General features: G+C 40.3%; 1 protein-coding gene across 2 annotated transcripts in view; it reads right to left on the bottom strand.

Annotated features, from left to right (window-relative positions):
- Positions 1-23,127, bottom strand: part of LOC308087699 (arf-GAP with coiled-coil, ANK repeat and PH domain-containing protein 2-like) — a 94,846-nt gene that overhangs the window by 38,171 nt on the left and 33,548 nt on the right. For both annotated transcript variants that reach the window (XM_080431772.1, XM_080431771.1), the window contains exons 5-8: positions 18,891-18,949; positions 14,906-15,089; positions 8,335-8,379; positions 8,136-8,231 (exon numbers count right to left, since the gene is read on the bottom strand). In XM_080431772.1, the coding sequence (XP_080287898.1) occupies positions 8,136-8,231; positions 8,335-8,379; positions 14,906-15,089; positions 18,891-18,949 (384 nt within the window). The remainder of the gene's footprint in view (positions 1-8,135; positions 8,232-8,334; positions 8,380-14,905; positions 15,090-18,890; positions 18,950-23,127) is intronic.

Genomic DNA, 23,127 nt, shown 5'->3' on the forward strand with positions numbered 1-23,127 from the left:
TCAAAATATACTTAATGTACCAAAAGTAAAAGTATTCATCATAATGCAGAATGTTCCATTTCACATGTTTTCAAATGTATAAAATGTATGAAAATCCTTTGAAAATAGCAGATCTACAAGCTCACAATGTGTCGCATTGTGAGCTTGTAGAACGGCTATTTTCAAATGGCCGAAGTGGTTAATGTATGTTTTGAAATATTAATCAAAATCAAGTTTTCAAATAATTGTAGTGGAGTGAAGTACAATATTTGCCTCTGACTTGTAGTGGAGTAGAAGTAAAATGATTAAATTGGAAATACTCCAGAAAAGTAAAAAAAAATCTCAAAATTGTAATTAAGTACAGTACTTGAGTAAATGTAATTCGTTACTTTCCACCACTGCTATAGGGTGTTTTCCACTGGAATACCAGTACATTTCTGGATAAAAAGTTCAACTAACATAAATTGCTGGCATCCCACATTGCCCTACTTAAGGTTTTTAAGTACAATCATGTGCCTGTTAGGTGAACATAACTGGAACAAGGTGTCTATAAGCACGTGAGTCTAGGCATTTGGAGATGATAAAATATCTTGTTTGGGAAGAACAGAAACAATAAATGTCCATCTGTAGGCTAGCAGACCGGCTAATTGCCCAAATGTAAAATAGCAATACTTTAGTTAAATGGGTTTAACTAACTCATTTAGCAAGGCTGTATTTTTTTTTAGATTGTACATTTCTTATTTACTCATGTGATCCCTAGTATCTGAAAACTGCCTTGAACTTAACGGTGACATTAGGCTCTCCTTCGACATCACAATCGCTGTTATTTCACATCAAAAGTAATAAATAGCATGGAGCCAAAACCTGTAAACTTAGAACACCCACTGTCCAAATAACTATGTTTGTGTGTGTGTGTGTGTTTGTTGTGTTTGAACGGGAAGTGGGCGGGCAGCGTAGATGACTGATAACATCTGAAGGGAAATGTTTTCTTTCCCCCCCCTGTCCCTCTTCCCCAACAACCAGCCTGATCCAGTCCTGTACCGCTCTATCTCTTACTGTCTGTAGGTAGAAGTGTGTGTGTGTGTGTGTGTGTGTGTGTGTGTGTGTAGGCCTCCTAGAATTCCAGTCAACAACAGATATTGTGATAATGATGACTCACCCTGCCTTTAACATCATTATGTTCTTATCAACACTATTCTACTGTATTCTCTGCTGATGATGTAAGCAGAGAGTGACCATTGACAGTTTAATGTATCTCTAAATCAGGCACACTGGTTGGTTATTTGGGCCCCCAAATAATTGCCAAAACACTACGATTTAAAAAAATATAACATATATATTAAAGATATTATGTAAATAAAAATCTTTTAAGTCATGTTTTTTTTTTTATCCTTGAAAATTATTTTTCATTGTAATTCCGATAAATACGAATTCAAAGTATACTGCGTTAGTTCCATTGATCCAGCCCCCACAATAGATCGATTAAAATAATAAACACGCTCTTTCGGCTGCCGTGTCAAGTGGTCAGATGACCTCAATCAGCGTTTTCTTATAAAAGGCTCCAATGCAGAGGGATCTCTATCTAGTTAAAGGTCACTGGAAGTGGGAGCTAATGAGGAGGAAACACATTTACATGTATGTACTGTATATGTACATGCATGTGCACACGTGTGTGTTGTCTGTGTATGTGTGTTGTGTGGGTGCGCACGGGAGGGTACTGTAGATGAAAACGTACTAGTTTAGGGTACGATAATAATAAGAGTTGGAGGTCGTAAGAGGTATATCTGGCTGTTGTGCAGGAGTCATTTCCTACTTTAGATCACAGGACTTACACCTTTGTACCCCATACTGTTGGCTGCTGCTAAATCTGTTGACCTCTGTTGACCTCGGAACTGAGGTGTATTCTACAGTGTCACAAAACAAAAATAAGAAAACATAAGAAAATGTGAATGCAAATTTTATTTTACTGTACACTGGAATTCCATGTTGCTAGCTGAAAGTTACATTAAGGGTTGCGGTTAAACAGGTCAGAGACGTCTGTAAACCTACAGTATTTGCATTTCCGTCATATGACGGCGATGACATATTGTATGTTTCTATTGCTTCTACTGTACGTTTATGTTTGTATTTAAGTGTTGTGCCCTGGGTGACAGTGTCATGGAACCATGCACTCACTTGAATATTTTAATCTTCTGACACAAGATATCCTTTTGGGAACAAGCAGCATGTTTGACATGAATCATAAAGTCACCATGGAAAGCATGATTAAAATAGCTGGCTCATTTTTTTCTGGACACATGGTTCACACTGGACCTCATGATTCCAGGCAGAAATTGTAGAAAAAGATTCTCTGATCCAGTAATTACTGTAGTTCTCTATCCTTTATACTACAGTACCCCCCAGTATAGCTTTCTGGTTCATAGATCTGGTTCCTTCTCAGCATATTAAATGGATAAATCTGATGCATTAATTGGTCCCTTTACAAATGAACAAAATTATAAAAAATATTCAATTTCAATAGTTTTAGTTAACCCATTAAGTGTGTGTCAATTTTCACGATTCTTCCAAAATAGCAGATAAACAAGCTCATAGTGCGTCACTTCATGCCGCGCTATGAGCTTGTAGATCTGCTATTTTTGAAAAATCTTGAAAATGTGTGCAAATCTTAAAAAAAATAATTTAAGCAAACATTTTGAACTCAAGTCTTTGCTTCTGGGGGTCCCTGGAACAAAATATTTTGAGATGGGGTGTCAAATACATATACATAATTGTGGGGGTCCTTGACATGAAAAAGGTTGAGAACCACTGATGTAGAAACATACGTTTTTCAGAAAACTGTTAGAAGACATTTGTAGAAACGGCCTCAGGTCTTATTGGATTAAAATTTAACTTATTAAACTGGTAGAAATGCGAAGACTAAAAGAACCCCCTCCAGCAATACTCCTTCTCTTATTCACAATTTAAACACATTTTAGCGAGTGACCAGAATAATATGTTTAAATCAAACTTTTTAACTTCAAGTTCAATCGCACAATTCGCTGACTACCAGGTATTTTTTACTACACAACCGTAACCTATAATACACAGAACACAGGTGTGTGGCTAATGGCTTGGTGTGTCAAGAGTGAACACGTTTACAACCACAAGCAATTTAAACATCTGTCTAATTGCTGATGTTAATTTCCCAGCATGCACCATGTTCCTGGGTCCATCTGTCTACCGGTGTTAAACAGACCTGTTGGCAGCTCCTCCACACCTCCCTGCATAGCCTCTCCACCCGCTTCAGCTTCATGACGGAGAGGAGACCAAGACCAGGAATAATCCACTTTTTTACAGCTACGTCCTTTCCTTCAGTCTTTTGTCAGCTTCAGCCACACAGTTGCCTCTCTCTCGCGTCTTAGTTCTGAAAAAAGGTCTTCTTCTCTGCCAGCAGTCTTCTTCTGTTCTTCCCTCTATCTTTCTCACAGCCCTCGACGTCTAGGCTCGTTCAAAGCAACGGCCGCACAAAACGCACTCCTCAAAATACAAATCAACTACTGTATACCAGAAGGAATTACTCTTTCTGTGAACTTCAATCACTCCTCAGCTTGAGTAGAGACCACTCTCTGACAGCCCTCAACCCCCTCTCTACTAAAAGATATGTTATCTAATGTGTCTCCTCATTCTTTCGAATACTATTTTCTGTCTTGGTAAATTCCATCTCTGAGCAACATGCTGAGAAAAAGAAAACACCGGTTATCTTGGTAAATCCCGACCTCTGAGCAGCACACAAACAAAACCCCCACAGCCCAGTTCTGCTGCGTTTTGAAGAAACATCTTTCTATTTATATTTACGAATCAACCAATCAATATTCCCCTCTTAAGATCTGGTTTGTGAAGTGGATCCACTCTTCTCTTATCACACGCCTGTCCCTCGATCTTGTGATGGTTCCAGCGTCTCTGTGAGAGAAATGTCCACGCTCAATCTTCACTGCATTTAAGTTCTTCTACGTAATTCTTCCTCAGACCTGTCTCAGTGGTGTTCTCTCTCATCTTATACTCTTCTTCCACCCCTCCTTCCTCTCTGTTAAGAGTTAGTCTCTACATGAAGTAAGTGTAATCATCTGTGTGTCTTCTCAGAGCGCTGCGGTCTCTCAGCTGACTGTACTGTACTATACTGTACTGTATACCCTGTGAGTCCCACCACCACGGCGGGAACTCCCTTTTCCAGCCCTCTGGGTTCTTCCTCATTCCAGCCTCCTGCTGCGGGTCTGTGTGATAATAATCATCCTGCAGATGCTGCTGTTTTGACCCTCGGTGAAGAAGAACCCTGTTTACCACACAGTAGTGTGCATCTAAAGACGCAGATGAAGACAACAGTGGTGGAAATTAACTAAGTACACATTTTGAGGTATTTTTTACTTCGCATTTTCAATAATTTTACTTCTACTCCACTACATCTCAAAGGCAAACATTGTACTTTTACCCCACTATAATTATTTGAAAACTTTAGTTACTTTGTAGATTTTGATTACTTGTAACAGCGTATTTCTTCATTTTAGTAATGTAGTACTTTTTCCACCACTGGAACACACACACACACACACACACACACACACACACACACACACACACACACACACACACACACACACACACACACACACACACACACACACACACGAATTGTGTGTATAAACAGTAGGCTTTGTGTACAAGTCCAAGAGGGTGGTCAGCGGTCTGAAACAATGCCTCTAACCCGAGCTGAAGCGTGATTGGCAAAGACTGCTTACAAAGAAAACACATGAGCAAATATTATAACAGTGTGCATTGTCATGTAAACACAATTATATAATTTTTATGCAATGCTCAGAATAGCTTCGTGTCCGTTTATGTTTCCAATGCAAGAACAATATCATTCAAGAGGATGCTTCTGGGTCTGTCACGCACGTTGACAAACATCAGAGCATGTAGGGATTTAATACACGTGCAAAATGGATGAGAGGGGGAGACAGAGTGAGAGCAAAAGAGAGATTGAGAAAGAGAGATTGTATAAAGAAGTATAAAGAGCAAGAGAGAGAGCTAAAGAGAAAGATAGAGAGGAAGAGAGAGTAACTCAGTAGTATTTTTTGCAAATAACCTTTTGTCTGATAATGGGGGGGAAAGTCCCACTTCTGCTCACTACTGTTTGATGTGTTGCTTGCCTTTCACACAAATTGTTTAGAAACGTACTCGCCTTCCTTCCACAAACACAACCACCATTGTCAGCCCCGCAAAAGTCTGCAATTGGGTGATTGGAGAATTGTTCATGGAAAAACTGTGAGTGTTGCTTTGAGAAATTACAAAGACCACAGAATCATGATGTGGTAAATGACGTGATGTGACTGCTACCCTACTCGTTTTAAAAGTTAACCGTTAACAAACAGCAAGAATACACACACAAACACACTGCTCTCATATTTTCTCCTGGAAGAGAACATTTGGAGACACACACCCAAAAGCTCTTCAAATTGTCGGCCCAAGAAAAAAAGAACCTGTCTAAAAATAAATAGGCTGCTTTTGTTTCACAGTATTATATTTTTTACATCATTAAATCAGTGCGCACCTTGTCATGTGACAAAAACATTGCTGCCATTTGATAACTAATCTTTTTTCTTTTCATATCAGCTGGTGTCCTTTCCTTTTGATCATTGATAGCCTACAGTAGGTCAATGGTCTTCATCATGGCAATTCAGCTTTATTGATTTTTTTTGATAACGAGAGACCTCACAGACATGATCAGTTAATAACTGATTGACATCCCTACATTATATGTCCATTCATTATAGACAGGATACATTACAGCCAAACAATTAACCGTTGTGCTTAATGCACAATACTTCAATCATATATTATGGTAACAGGATAGGTGGGCACCAAGGAAGAGTGGGCACCTCGGTGTTAAATTGTCTATTTTTTCCAAAATATAAAAAATTTGGACAATGTTTTTAAGTAAAGTTAAGTACAGTATACAGTACATGATTAGAACATTCGACAATTAAGGTCTAATATTTCTACAATTGCTACAAATGTCTACAAAATCTGTATATCCAGTCATTTTGGGGCATAAACAAGTAGTTGGAATGATTAAATTAAGTCTGATAATGATGAACCGTGCATGTTCACATCATGTATGCTTTACATTACTTAAGACCATTTTACAAATATTACATTTTTTAACATTTTGGACAAAATAGCCAATCTTTTATCGAGGTGCCCAGATGTCCCTAGTGCCCACCTATCCTGCTGCATCCATATATTATACACAGTGTTCCAGTGTGGATGATAAAGCAGCAGTTTTTAAATGAGTCCCCCGGTAAAGATGCCATGTGATTATGATCGATTCTCATTGCAAAAGAGAATATTCTTACTGCTCCTACTGCAATAGGCTAGGCTATTTTCCGCAACGCACTGTGTTAATTTAGCAGTGGTGTAACTAAGTACATGTACTCAAGTACTGTACTTAAGTACAATTTTGAGGTTTTTCAATACTTTTACTTCTACCCCACTATATCTCAGAGGAAAATATTGTACTTTTACTCCACTATTATATGAAAACTTCAGTTACTAGCTACTTTGTAGATTTTGATTATGATTACAAAACACACTAACTACTTATATTTCGGCCATTTGAAATTAGCAGATCTACAAGCTCACAATGCACATAGTGAGCTTGTAGATACCAATACTTTTGTACTTTTACTCAAGTACATTTACAGGACTTCTACTTGTAACAGAGTAGATCTACATTGCAGTATTGATACTTTTACTTAAGTAAAACACACGAGTACTTCTTCCATCACTGTAATTTAGTTTGAGACATCTACTGCCAAACTATCTCCAGCTTCCACATGTCTATCTATTCCGTCCATAACGATTCCCCATTCACCGGCTGTTCTGTCACACGCTTCGGAAAATCATAGGCGCTGCCAGATTATCCTACTTAGCTGTGACTTAACAGCTTTTATTTGTCTTTAATTGAACAGCGTTCAGGCAGAGTCGGGCACTGACGAGCGGAAGGAAAAATATCTCACAGTTTGTCTTCTCAATCGCCCTCGGAAATTGGCAGGAGTAGCAGGAGAATGCACTTACAAGCCAGCACTGTGCCAGGGACTGTCAACCCCTCCACCCCCTTTTTTCTTCCAAATTTACATTGATCTAAAAAAAAAAGATGCCGACTGTGGGTACAAAGAGACGGAAATCCCTGGATGCAACCAGGGAGTGGGAGCCAGAGTACTTGTGCAAAAGAGACAGGGAGTGTGTATGAAGACATTTAAGAAGAGGAAATCTTTCTCGAAACAAGTGACTTGTCAACTAAAACGCTGAACAGAGTGCCAGTTCATGTGTGAATGAGGGAGGCAGAAGGCGTGAGAGAGTGTTTGAGTGTAGTGAATCCCCATGTGTGCATGTACAATGACCATGGAGAACATGAGTGAGTGGATGGTTGGGTGGGTGCATGTGTGACTGTGTGTGCACACACTACATTTAAACAAGTGCATGTGTCCATAATACCAAACTACTCTTTGGGGCTACAAAGACAAGCTGGCTACCTGTCAAAACAGCAAGTACAATTTAGATGGCTAGTATTTCAAGATCTTTAGGTCTGTCTACCAATAAAATACATGTGTGACAGTGACATTGTGTACACACAGGGGTCTTCAATGTTTTTCAGGCCAAGGACCACCTAGCTGAGAGAGATGAAGCAGGGACCTCCACTACATATTGAATAAAATTGTGTTGCAGAATACTTTTTTTCATAGATAGCTTCATAGACTTGTTTGACATACATTATCTTTACTATTAATATGTTGGATTTGTGTTAATGTGTATTAAACCGTTAATACATATTAAACGTTTAATTAAACGTTTTAAACCCTCAATACTTGGTCAACTTGACCATTTGCTCTGTACTTGCTCTGCTCTTTTTCCCTCTACACCAACACTACAAAAATAGCCGATCTAAATCTACTCAGCGCGAGGCGTTGTGAGCTTGTGGATCTGCTATTTTCGGCTAATGTTCCCCATCACACAAAGATTTGGTGGACCCCCCCAGAGCAGTTACTCTGAGGACCCCCTGGGGGTCCCGGACCCCATGTTGAATACCCATGGTGTACAGTTTGTGTTGTATGGTTATGTACCTGTCCTCCTAGCTGCTTCATGAGGGGTTGCAGTTCACTGAAGAGATCATAGCCTTGATGGAAGAAGGTCAGGTGGGCATACATGAAGGACAGCATCTGTGATGATGACAGAACAAAACGTTGTTTTATTCTAAAACAAATATGGCCTTTGCCTTGACCATAACTGGTCTTTTGGACGGACAATAGAAATAATATTTACCGATTTGAGGATTTCCGATCTTCTCTTGGATTGTAGCACGTTGATCTGGACGGGAAGGAGAGAGAGCGTGAAATGTTCAAGATTGTTATCGTTACATCTTAAATACAAGTACACTAGAGTCAAATTCATTGGCTTTGGTTCCTCAACATTGCAGCAGCAATAATAAACAATAACAATGAAATAATAAAGAGTAGCAGCAATCATTGTGAGAAGAAAAAAAGGCATGATCGTAGCACACTTTGAGGTGCTTTAAGGCAGTGGTTCTCAACCTGTGGTCCCCACATGATTTGGGGGGGGGGGTCCGCAGATAACAGTTAAGTGACAATTTAAGGGCTTTTTAATACTTAAAAAAAAGAAAGAAAGAAAGAAAAAAGGCCATTATAGCATCAAAAGCAATCATCAAACTAAAGAAAATAAAAACAGGTCAAACATTGGCCAAATTGTCAATAATATAAGAAAGAGGCAAACATTTTGAAAACTAAATGTAATGCCTCAACTCCTACAATTCCAAGTGCTTGTCGGGGTGGGGGGTCCCCAGTTCAAATATTATTTTGGGGGGTCCCCAGTTCAGAATATGATTATTTTGGGGGGTTGCGGCCTGAAAAGGTTGAGAACCACTGCTTTAAGGTGCTGTGTGCATGGTTCTGACTTCTAAATGGTATCCGTTTGTGTGTATAAAGACTTGAGCTGAGGAGAGACAGGGAGAGAGAAGCTTAACATTAGCTCCTGGAAGACACATTGAAAAGTGATGCAAAAGACAAGAGAAGGTAAGCAGACAAGCGTGAAATGAGCTGTAGTAAAGTCACACCAAAACACTACCCTTGTTTAGGCAGCAGGGGGAGCTACTGGTCCCCGTTTAGAGCCAGTGAGGCTGTTGGCAGCCTCTCTTTGTACAAATACAATATATTTTTGTAAAACGCTATAATATATATTTCCACTTTAATGATAGTGTTTGTCATGTGTACTTGATCAAGTGCATGATCATGTGCTTTGTTTATGCAAATTCAACGGTTTGTGTGAGCACATGAGCATGCACGTGTGCCGTTTACAGCCAGAGGCTGGGTGGGCGTGTGTACTGGGACGTTCAGTTTAGTCTCAAAAGAAACATTATGGAGGGTTACAAATGAACACACATAGTGTGTGTGTGTACTGTGTGCGTGTCTCTCCTTCCCTCACACACGGTACACATATCATGGAGTGTGTGTCTCTCTCACACACACACCATGGACTGGGTGTGTGTATGTACTGTATATGTGCGTCTACACACACGCACGCACGCACATGAAATGTGATTTAAAATCTCATTACATTTTAAATCTTATTCAACATTTTGACTAATGTAATTTTTTTTCTATTTCTTTCCTCTCTTTCATGATGCTTTGATCTTTCATTATTTATTTTCTAGTTTCTTCTTAGCTTGATCAAGATTGTACCCAATGTGTCCATAAGGATGAAATAGAGCTCTGAATGAATGAATGGATGAATGAATGAATAGATGGATGGAGGAGTTTGGCTGCTCTTGCCAGAGCCGAAGGAAGCCAACTGTTTTGCCCACCGGCCACAATGACTCATGTACCCTAAAATTCTAAAGCCACTTTCACCAATGTTTTGCCAACCAACTAGATTTTTGTGCAGTAGAACAGGATTGCCAAATTATGTTTGATCATGTGCCAAAGTGTCTGGCAGGCAGCGCAGAAAACCTTAACCAGACAGCCACAATTGACCAGCATTTGGCTTCTGGCTGGAGGTAGTTCAACTGGTTTTGCACTGATTTAACCCATTAAGACCTGGGGGCGATTCCAAAAAAAATACAGTTTTCTGAAAAAAGTATGTTGCTACTGTATATCAGTGGTTGGTTCTCTAAAGCTTACTTCCTCTAGTTGAGAAACACTGACCTAAGGTCATAGAGGTCAAGTAAGCTTCGTTTACACAATAGAGGTAGAGAGGTGTACAACTGCAGGGGTACTATGGTAACCACTTTCACCCTCACATAACTATTTTCGGCATGTCATCAGTCATTATAGGTGAAATTATTATTATTATTTTAAAGAATTTCAAAAATAACAGATCTATAAGTTCAAAATGTGTCACAATGCGTTTTTCTGTTTCTTTTGAAACGGTGCTTATGGATGTTTTTCTAAGCTACACCACTCTTTGGTGTCTAATGGGAGATTTCCATTTTCCAGCCTTCATTCTGTGTTCTAATTTTCCTGGTCTGTATATTTCCATTCGGGGCACAACGTGGCAGCGCACGCACGCACACACACACACACACACACACACACACACACACACACACACACAAACACACACACACACACACACACACACACAGTGATGCTGTGAGCTTCCAGCCTCTGTCATATATCATCCACTCTCTCTACCATCTTTCCTGTCAACATCAACTGTGCACTATGTAATTAAGCGTACACGCCATATAAACAAGGCTGAAAACTGAACTTTTTGTCCAATTTCAGAGTCCAGTCAATTATTTACTTAGTTTGTTTGTTTATTTATTTTTTACATAATAAACCAGCTCTCAGGGGCATACTGCTGGTTCAATGAGCTGAGGTCCTACTGCAGGTTTGAATCAGGTTCAGGACCTGCTCTGTATGTCCTCTCTCCTGAATATATAATGAACACAAATTAAATTAAACACTGTAATCCATTAAGATCTGAGGCCGATTCTACAAATAAATCCTAACAGTTTTCTGAAAAAATCTGTGGTGCTCAAACTATTTCATGTCAAGGACCCCCACAAATTTTACGTATTTGGCCGCTGACCCCCATTTGAAAATGTTTTCTTCCAGTGACCCCCAAGTAGCAAAGATTTGAGTTTAAAATGTTCGCTTGAAAAAAATAAATAATAATAATCAAAGATGTGCACATATTTTCACGAGTTTCCAAAAATAGCAGATCTACAAGCTCATAGCGCAGCATGAAGTGACGCTCTATGAGCTTGTATATCTGCTATTTTTGAATAGCCAACGCTAAAATCTAAAACGCTTTCCCGGTTTTAATGGGTTAAAAAAAAATACAAGTAGCTGAAATAGCCGATCTACAAGCTCACAACGCGACACGTTTTGAGCTTGTAGATCGACTATTTGAGATACTTTTGCACAACATGGTATGACGACGTATACAATAGGGCATACGTGGTTAAGGACCTAAACGTTGGTTTAGTTACTATAAATGCCCAAATGGCTACTAGAGTAGACAAGCTTATCAGCCACAAACAGAATTCCCAAGCACTTCACTAGTAGTGGCTGGTATGAATTTCTCACCCTAAGTAAAAGTATTGCAAAAAAAAATTAATAAAATACCAAAAAGTCAGTGGGATTTTAAATGTGCTGACAACACCAGTCTGATGTGGAACTTTAAAGTAGGGCAGGGCCTCTTTAAATCACTTGTAGAGTTATAGATTTCCTATGAACAGACCAACAGCTAAGACAGAAATTCAATTTCTCAAAGCCAGGCCAGCCGCATTTTAGGGAAGGAGGATTTCTGACGAAGCAGTGCGCTATTACAACATACACCACCCCCCCCCACTCCCTGTGAGACATGCTTTCGTCAATAATGTTCCACTATTTAACCACTTAAACCCTAGTATATACTGTAAATAGCTGACAGGAGTCCCCCAGTGATCGATTCTAGCAAGCGTCCTCCTGTTTTCAGTCTACAGACACTATTATCCTAGCCAAAAATAGCCAATCTATCGAATCTATTGATCTGCTAGAGACTGTTCACGCTATAGGGTTCATGTGGTTAAATCCCAAGTAGGAGTGTAAATATATATAGTTTTGTCAATGTTTTGGTATATTTTGAAACAAGGACATTTACATTATTTTCTGTTTGGTATGAAAATAGCGTTGTTTAAAAGGGGCATGAATGGAGTAAAGTATGTGGCATGAATGGAATGTGTGTACAATACTCTTAATTCAGATCAGCATCTACGGTAATAGCAGATTAATTTCTAGTTTTGATTAGGGCTGGGCAATTAACTGAAAATATATCGAAACTGATATTCAGAACCAATAACCAACTAAATCTTACTCATGTAGGTAAATGGAATAATCGAGATGCAGGGTTTATTTATTTATTTTTCGTATACATCAACAAATCACATGAACAAATTTGAATAGATTTTTTATAATCGACTAAATGTCTTAGTGTGATTAACCACTTAAGCCTTATACTTTGCTGTAAAATGGTGGCGTGCAAAAATAGCAATCTACAGGCTCACAAAGTGTTACATCACAACGCGTTGTGACCTTGAAGATCACACTTCCTATTTTTTAATTGTTCATTAATCGTGATCGAGGCAAAAGTTTGAAATAATCATAATAGTGATTTGAAGTCACATCTCCCAGCCCTAGTTTTGATTATAAATTATTATAAAAAAGACCTGAGATATGTTTCACAAAACATGGATTTTATACAGAATATAAATAAGCCCATACATGTGCTTACAGATAAAATTAAATAAAGTACATCTGTAAAGCCTGGGGAAATGGCAATCCACTTTTGCATGATCTATGAGTTTGTTTTAGTAATGCTTGCAACAAATGATGCAACATGATGGATGGAAGTGTGCTCCTGTAAGCCTTCGGTATATCATGTGGCTGGACAGATATTACGACTCTAAAACATCAGATACCACAGCAGAATCTGGCATTCTCCTTATCACAAAGCACATTCGTTATCATCATCTACAACAGCCACAGAGAAGACGAGGGCTCTGTTGCTATATTTAATAATCCTGCTTCCTCACCTTGAAGTGCAAGCATTATACTGTAACTCACACATGTTATGCAGAGGGCTTGGCAGGATTTGATCCTGTGCCAGCAGGCATATACTGTATTATGGCTCCAGAGATGGGTATCATTCTGAACCACAACACTATCAGTGGTCACGAGCAGGGAAACTATAGCCATGCTACAGCTAACCAGTTCTTTTATCACAAAGCATGCTGCTTTCATTAGTGTGCAGGGCTACTGTAGTCAGAGATAAATGGTCTTCACTGAGAAAGGTCAGGGAAGCCATCCGAGAGAAGATAACATGTGCTCCACTGTACTGTAGTGTACGGTGTGCCTTCCACAAGAATGGACTTCACATTAATTGGACCTAGAGGTCTCTTTTGACATTTGGATCATTAAAACAGGAAAGAGAGACTATTTTGAAAATCATCTTGTGCATAAATACCTCCTCAGTCCTCTCAAACAACAATGATTGTCCTTTAAAAAAAAAAGCAAGTTTTTGGGGGTGGTAAGCGGGTCTTAAAATATAATTTTAAATCATAGTGTTAGCCTACATTTGTTTCATGACAGCATTAATTTCATAAATATATAAGGTTAGGAATAGCCCTATCCCTCGCTTCTTCCAAATGGTGGTTTGGGCCATTGGAGCTAGGCCTGTCACAATTATTACATAATCACCTAATCGTAATTATTTGAGATAATTGCAATTATTTTGCATATTATTAATTAATTATTGTATATATTCATTGTCAGAATCTTCATAATCGTTTCCAGAATTAAAAAATTTTTTGTACATTTTAAAACATTTTCGGGAAAAAATGTGGAAATAGCAGATCTACAAGCTCAACTAAATCGTTAATTGCAATTATTTGTATGACAATGAATGGTAATGTAAAATGTCATGATCGTGACAGCCCTATACTGTAGTTGGAGCTGATAGCATCTTGCTGGGTGGTGGACATGTCGGGCTGTTTCACATGGAATGAACAGCATTAAACACAGCTGTTGTTCATTTCCCACTATGCCACATCAGCATTCTTAGCCCGACTCCACCTTTCATCATCCCCATATACCCATCCATTGGGGCCTTTCCGCAGTGTGTGAACATATATACAGTATACAGCAGTGTTACCCAAACACTGGGTCTGGACCCAGCATTTTACGTTAACTCTTTGACTGCCAGATATAAAACATAATTTGCCACGCCACTGCCAGCAATTTGAGTGTTTTCACAAGCCTTTGAAAAATCATAGAATATTCATCTCCAGTATGATCGATCCCCCGATCGCTTTACAAGACGTATCCAAGTCTTGTAGAATCAGGAAAAAAAGGCTAAGCCACCGCTTGAATGTAGGCTGTTTTCCCCAAAAAGCAACAGAAACAGAGGAAAAGCCATTCTCCCAAATCGAATAACAAGGAAATTAACGGGCTGTTTTTTTTTTGCGATCACGTGACCCGCTGCTCCTCTCCTTCACTGGGAGCCAAACGGTGACCCATAGGCGAGCGAACAGCGTCATCTAGTGGAAAACCACTGAAAACACAAAATCTCGTCATTCTCCTCATTGGCAGACTGCACCTTCGCCAAATATGACGAGAAATCTCGCCATTGGTGGTCAAAGAGTTAAGAGTAAGACCTTCATACACATCTAATCCCACCCAGTACAGAACATTTTCCCTAGAGTCTCCCCTACTCCCAAGTGATGCAACTGTTTCAATACAGAAATATTAACCCATTAAGACCTGAGGCCGATTCTACAAATGCCTTCTAAATAAGAGAAGATTTTCGAAATGCTCCTAATACAAAGAAATCCTACCTGCAAGACGTAGTCCAGTACGATGTGACGGAAGCACTTGCGTGTGGCGGTGAGGATGTTGGTGGCCTCCTCCACCTCATGCTGCTTGTTGCGGGGAGCCTGGGCATTCTTGGTGAGTGCTGCCTCCTTCTCCTCGCTCACCTTGTCAAACTGCTTCTTAGCCTCTTTGAACTTGCGCAGGTCTCTGGCAAGAGAGGAGGATGGGGACAGGGAATTGTATTTGACTGATTGATTGATTTTATTTGGTGAAATCACAGAAAAAAATAAGAGCACAACAGCACTTCCCAACACACAGTCGAGCAGCACCACAGAGGATAAAAACACAATAAAGCCAGAGGGCTTATTTCCATTGTGGTCCTCTCCAATGATGCGTCTGTCATTGACAGGCAAGGATACTTCAGATGAATTACTTAGCTACTTGAACCCTGGCGTTCCTATTCTGGGGGAGAACACTGAGCAAAAATACGTGTCACAGCGCGAGGCGCGACACGTTGTGAGCTTGTAGATCGGCAATTTTTGGCGAACAGATTTGGTTTAGAGGGAAATACTAAATATACTGTAGGGTTTAAGTGCTTTAAGATAATAGTGTAGGCGTAAAAAAAGAGGCAGCCTAGTATAGACCCCTAGGGGACTATACTAGGTCGAGTCAGCTACAGTATGTCTATATAGGGTTTAAGCGGTTAACATTAGTTTCTGGAACCCCTGTATACTACACATCTTAACTGGTCTAGGATCAAATCCTACCTGTGTGTGCCTCCCAGATTTCCTAATTTTTGTCTCATTTAAGAAAAATATACAAGCTGGATGAGGAATGCCCCCTCTCCAAATAAAAACAATGTTTTGCACTGTATGTGCTGCTGCTGAGTTCAGGGTCACGCTTATCACCAGATGGTGTCACACATATACAAACAGCACAGGACCACGCTTACAGTTCAGTGAGACACGTGTGGGGGTTTTGAGAAATCCCCTATCTAAGGTCAAAGAAGACATTTCCATTATTTGTTCTCAACAATCCTGTGGGCTGGAAAGTTGCATGTAAACGGACGCAAGGTTATCTCTGGCTAAGCACAATGGTGAATGAAGGGTGGTTCGGTCAAATTATTGAAACAAAAAAGTAAACACACAATAAAATGTGGTCTACCCAGTTAGTCTACTGCCAGGGGACACATCCAGCATTTTCAAGTTCTTAAATATTGCAGAGCTAGAGCAACAGCTTGAGGCAAGCAGATGTCCCAATAATCTAATTTCTCAAATGTCATTAGCAGAAATGAGTGTGTATCTGGTTTGAGGGATGTGTGTCAGCAGTCTTGTCGTTGTACTTGAATCTGATGGTCAGGGCCCAGTCGTGTGACAGTGGTAGAGTCTCTTGCCTCGAGAAACACATGATCCATTACTTTACCTCTGGATCAAATTTCTCCTGTGTCTCCCTGAACTGTCTGTCTCCCTCTCAGGTTTCCTGTCATCTATGGCAATAAAGAACTATCACAAAAGGAGTACACTGCTCACGTGGCCATTGGAGAAGAAATACAAAAAACAGTCCAAGCTTCACATTATTTGCACTAACAAAGGCTTATATGATAGCATTTGCATTTACAAAATGTTTTCTTTTTAAACATATACAGTCAAAGGTTACATGTCCTCTTCCTCTAGCCTCATAATGATCATGGTAATGATTCGTACAAACCTAGCTTTTTATTATAATGTTAGATATGTTACCAAACTTTCCATGTACTACTGTATAACTATGCACTCTGAAGGAATTGTGGTTGATAACCATATTTCTGGACCTTTGTGTACCCCTGGTGGCCTAGAATCAAATACCACAAGAATGTAATATGAATGTGCAATGACAATGTGAGTTGAAGCTATTACCTGCTTTTACCTCTCTCCTACTGGAGAGGTAATTGCAACGATGTCAAAACTACAATAAAGATGGTGGCGTAGCTATAGCCTGGAAACCAGACGAATCTACCAGTGAAAAAAAAGGCCCTCTGCGGATTAGGTCTGGCCCGCTCGGTTGTGATTGGATTTCGCTGTCCCCGAAGTTGTGGGGCACCAATCAGGGGCCAGTATGCAAATATGGGGCAGGTTTCAGACTAATGTCTACGCAGTGATATTAGGCTGGCCATGCCAGGCTGGCGTAGCCAGTGTCCAAGGCGGTGCGCCAACCGCTTCAAATAACTTTACTGCCAATGTCAACGAGACTGTCTTACCGACACCAGGGCCAAGATTTGTCAATGGAAGATAAGAGAGACCACTTCCAAATACTGTAGATGCACTAGTTATATGGTATTAACACATTGGGTGCCAGCATTTTTTCATAACAACTTACGTTGGGTGCCAGCATTCTCCCCATTGACTGCGTTTTGCTGTTTAAGGCTCTAGACTCCACGAGGAGCAAATCCATGTAAAAAAAAACATCCATTCATGTTGCGCGATGACCCTGGCTACAGCCTGGAACGATAACATTTCACTCGCGAGTTACAATGGGGGGGGATCGCGCATCGCGCATGACCGGTTTTCCCCACCGGAAACAGATTCGGAGATATAGGTGTTTTAAAGAAGGAAATAGACAGGAAGTGGATGGGAGCCATGTTTTTGTTTCCGGTGATCTATCTGGCCTATCCTTCTCAAGATCACAATGGGTACTCCCAGAGCTGCTCTAGCCCCGCCCGTGTGGAGAAAAACGAAAAAAACAAAAAGACATATTTCACGGTCTGGACCGTGTTCGGCACCGGACCGCTACTCTGCGCAAACACGGTTCAGACCGTGTTTGGCACCCGATGTGTTAACATACTCTACCAGACAGATTTGTTTAAATTACATTTAATTCATTCAAGTCCCAGATTGAACCTTTAAACCACCATCCCTGTTGAATCGTTGAAGCCACCCACCCCACGGAAATCTAATGCCATTACTAAATATCTGAGGCTTGCACTTACTCGTCTGTATTTAATTTGTTCGCCTACATGAAACAGGGTCTTATTATTCCACTGCTCCGACTGTGAGGGAGTACGCCATTTGTGAGGGAACTGGCTTCCAGGCAGCGTTGGTAAGATGGCTGGGGTGCTGGTGTGTGTGTTTAACTGAGTGTGCAGCCTGGCATCTAATCCTTAAATAAAGCAACATCCTCCTCACTAATACAAACTGTGTGGAATTCAACTCTGTATCAGGAGTTTGTAAGCGAGGGGTATCTGTCAGCTCCTATTTGCATGAACTTATGAAGGGGAAGATACTCTTGACAATACTAATTGCGTTTTCACACACTTCCTCAAATGTCTCTTGGTTTCATATCGGCATCATTCTTGCCGGGCAACTTTCTAGTCCGTCTTTCTTCTGTGGAATATTCCTCCGCCACGATACACGATATGCTGATGTGGCTTTTTGTTCTAGTTCTGCCTTGCTTTATTTTTCTGACACAGGCTTTGAGTGGAAAAGTTAAGACTGTGGGCCTTCTGTTTCCAGTGGGCCTCATGGTGAGTCGCTGTGAATAAGAGCTTCAGCCAAAACCACCTTCTCCACCCCTGACCTCTGGAATCACACCCAGTCTCCCATATCTTGTCTCTTTCTCTTCTACCTCTGTCCACATATCCTTGTTTGTTTCAATTCCTCTTTCTTCTCTGCCATACAGTACATGTACATGGTCAATCTAGGGCCATAATAATAACGTCCAGCCTCCACTTCCAGTTGTTTATCTTGAAGAAATATACACAGAGGGTAGTGGATTGCTAACTCTCCTATCACAATTATTGATGATCTAGGATATTACGATCATTCTAATATTGCAGACACCAAGCCGCAGCACATGAATGGAGCAGCACATGAATGGCTATTGGCTACAATATATCTTCATTGATATTGATACATATCTTCATTGATGCTTCTTACTATGAGATAAAGGTGAAGAAGTAACATTCTCTCTGGAAAGCTGAAAACGCTCACAGATACAAGCAGCTTAATCAACGGAGACTTCATCAATACTTACTCTTTGACAAATGTCTGAAGCTGCGTCTTGATTGATCTCTGGGCCTGGTCAAACAATATCTGCAGAGATAGAAGGAACAGTTACTTATTTTATCTGCGGGACAATAGAGCTTCAGTCCACAAGTTTTCACCACACAAACATTTCACTTCCCTCAGTTAGGGAGAACAGCTGGTGGTGAAAGATAAACATTTGCATCATACTGAGCTTCACTCAAGTTCCACTTCAAACTTCAAATTTTGCATCGACCCTAAAGACAGGATGAAGTACTGTAAGCACTGTATGAACACAATATTTCTCTATCAGCGTTGTTGTCATCTTGAACATCTTGGGACATCTCTTTTCTGGGGAGGGGGGTCAACGAACACACTGTGCTATACTTTATACAGATGTTTTAACATATTTAAAAAGTATATAACATATCAATTTAGATAGATCGATCTATAGATATACATAATAAATGCACACACACAAACCAGCAAGAACAGCTGAAGGATAAAAGTTAACATTTCCAGGCTAACGGGTTTTTTGTTCAGTATTCAGCACATTCCACATGTGTCTCAACTTCACTGTGTTCAATTTTGCAGAAGTAAAACGCAACTAAATTTACATGGAAAGGGCTGACTTAGAAAATTCCCCCTCGTAAACTATAACGAACATATGCACAGCTACAACGCGTTGTGCTTATTCTCGTTAGAGAGTCATACCCTCATTAACCTGTGTATCTTTAAAACAAACCAAATGACCCCATCAGCAACCAAAGTCCCCTATAAACAGCGGCATCCCTAAACAGCGTTTTCAGTCTGATTTCAGAGCAGATGTTAGTGACTACTAGACAGGACAATACGGGCTGTGTCCGTGGACTGGCCCTGTCGCTGGGAACAAACAGCAGTATGCGTCTTGAGTGGATCATGTGCTTTGAGATCGCTGACTGGTAAAAAATAAATATTAAACAGCAGTCAGCTGATGAGACCACAGTCTCTGTGGCTGAGTCACAGTTTCAGCTCCGGCCTGTGTGTGTGTGGTGGGGGTGAGACTAGTTTAGTTCCCTAAATCCCAAAGGAGCCACCACAAGATTGATCCGAGTCTGTGACTCAACACTGGAGGCTTAAGTTTCCTCCCTAAGTCCACCTGTCATTAGCCTTATAGACTAGTGTACCCCCCCCCCCCCCCACACACACACACACACACACACACACACACACACACACACACACAGTTTAACTCAATACTTGATTTTTGTAGTTTAGTACCCAATTAGAACTATTATTAGTAATGCATGGCTCAGTGCTTTAAAGGGCATTAACATATCTTTCTAACATTTAGTTAGAAAGTGCGTACCAAACAGGCTCTGATGCCTCTGATGACAGAGTCCCTGGTTTGATTACCGGGTCCGGCGGACATTTGCGCCATGTCACTCCCCGACTCTCTCTCCCCGTTTCCTGTCTATCTACACTGTGACTAGCAATAAAGGCAGGATAAGCCTTAAAGAAAATAAAAAAATAATGTAAAAAAACTTAAATATAAATACATAAATAAATATTGGGGAACGGTCAAGGTAAATAGGTAATGATCCTAGAAAGAGCTTCTGTGAGAGAAATGCAGCATCATACCACTGTGTTTATACCCCCAAAACCTGTATTCTAAGACCAATGAACTTCAATATGGCGTTCTAGGTGCAAATGTTGATGTTTTTACCATTTGGTGGCTCCTACTTTGCCTCACTTTAAGACCAAAATATACATAAGGGCAGAATTTAGAAGGTGGTGAGAGCTTCCGGAGTGTGTGGGGTTGCATTGTTTCTATTGGACACAATGAGCTGTGCAGTTGTTTTCAAAACATTGTGACCATTAAAAGCTAGTAACTCTGCCTGGCACTTTAAAAGCAACCGAGTACCCTTCTCAGCCTGTTGGACCAGTAACCGAAAACCCAAAGGAGCCACAACAGGGTGGATCCCCGATGTGACTCAACAGTCCATACATTTTCTTATTAGCCTCCTAGACTGGGAAAGTATAGTGCGGTATGATATAGTTAGATATCCAGTAAATTCTCTTCTGTTGAGCCATAGCCTAAGCCCCAGGCCTGTGGTTCTCTGAGGGTCCAGGAGTCTAACAGGGAAATTTATGGCGGAAACTTTAAGTCTTCGGTGTTGAGTCACTGGACCTACCCTGTTTGTTTCCTTTGGGATTTAGGGGACTAGAGTAGAAGACAAGATTACTCAGTAACTTCTAAAGTGTTATGCCACAGATATAGCATGCATGCGTGGCAGGGTATATTGCAATTAGTCCTGTCTGTGTGTAACTGTCAACAAAACAAGTGGAGAACTGATGCGCGTATTTTCATGGGAGTGGTCAGTAGGCTGCCCTGAAGAAATGATACTTTTCTTGTTTGAAAAGGTCTAAGGTCAAGGTCACAATCAATAACACGGTCAAGGTCGAAATAAAAGTAGATTAGTGCATTTTCAAGACACTTGGAAAAAACATGAGAATGAACAGTAGGCTGGCCTGAAGAGATTAAGGCTGAATCCAAAGGTCAACTTTCCAGAGTAGCGGATTCTGCCCTTGCAGACTTCAGTCTTAACCGGGAAAGCATCTGTGTCATTTTAGATTTTTAGCATATACTGTATACAAGCTCACAGCGCTTTTTTACATCTGGTATTTTTGAAAGATATAATATTTTTAAAAATCTTGAAAGTGTGAGAACTACTGATTTAGAATTTGTATTTGGCATTTGCAGAATCGGCTTCAAGTCTTAATGAGTGAAGTACTGTGACGTTAAGTGGAGTGCTTTGCATCATTATATAAAGTCTGCAAGGGCACATGGCTGCATGACTAATGAGACAGGATTTCAGACTACACTCGTTGCTGTGGATACGACCAACGACAAGCTCTGCTACCGGAAGAAACACGCTGCACTGGTTTATATTATTGTGCATTTTATTTGATAATAACAGCACACACAAGGGGCCAAGAAGTAAGAAACTGATCAGTTCTTGTGTCACTGCGATTGCTAGGCATTTTTAATAACCTAAAACAATTTTGCAGTAATTTTTTTTTTTTACCAGTCATCGATCTCAGAGCACATGATCCACTCAAGACACACAATGCTGTTTGTTCCTAGCGACAGGGTCAGTCCACGGACACAGCCCGTATTGTCCTGTCTAGTGACTAACATCTGCTCTGAAATCAGACTGAAAACGCTGTTTAGGGATGCCGCTGTTTATAGGGGACTTCGTCTGCTGACGGGGTGTTTGCATCAAAGTCTGAATGAGCCCCGTTGCAGACTTTGATGAATTGTAGAATTGGGCCACCCTAACCACTCAGTACTTTGCAGGAAGGCACTCGTTAAGTCTGGCAGTCTGCAAGTTCGGGGAAGTCTGCATATTTAGACTGAGCCTAACGTTTGGGTCAAAAAGTTCAAAGGTCAAGATTGCCATCAAAGTCAAGGTCAAAATTAAACAACTAGTCATAATCTCAGGAAAAGAGATGTAGAACAAGAGATATTGGTTTGGGCAAGGTTTACACCCCAGGTGTGTTTTTTAATTATTGCTGGAAAACAAAGTTCCTATCTGGGATGATGACCTTCAGAGTCTAGGAGACTAATAATAAGGCTTTGGATTCAGTGAACAAGTGTAGGAGAATATACTACATTATTACACAGCTTGGTTGAATGCTTGATTCTGATTGGTCCATCGCTGAATTCAGTGGTGTGTTATTTCTGGATAATGACCGATGAGCTCAATAACAGACCGCTGTCTAATCAAAGGCTCAGAGCACCGGCTCATATCAACCTGCGCTGCTTGATTTTAAGGTGTATCCAACATGATAGCCATGTAAACAAACACACCATGTGATTTACAACTAAACATTGCTCTCAAGAATGTTTTTGAAAACGTTTGAAGCGAGAAATAGACAATGCAGTAACCAAAAATGTATTCTATTTGATCAATACTTCCTTGTTTTCCGAGGCGACCATGTCCGCCCAGCGCAACACTTATGGAATACTTTCGTTTTGTTGTTACTTTTGGGTCAACGTATTAATTTATTTATTAAGTAGCCGTGTAATAAGCGGGATAGTTGTCAGCACGCTGGTCGTTGTTTAAAAATAACCCCCTTCAGGATGATTAAACACCTTGGCTCCGCCTCTGTGTTTAATCATCCTGTCGGGGGTTATTTTTCAACAACGACCAGCGTGCTGACAATCATCCCTAGCTTAATCTCATGTATGTACACAAACCTTT

The sequence above is a fragment of the Gymnoscopelus braueri genome, assembly GCF_963280865.1.
Source record: "Gymnoscopelus braueri genome assembly, chromosome: 6".
Lineage (NCBI taxonomy): Eukaryota > Metazoa > Chordata > Actinopteri > Myctophiformes > Myctophidae > Gymnoscopelus > Gymnoscopelus braueri.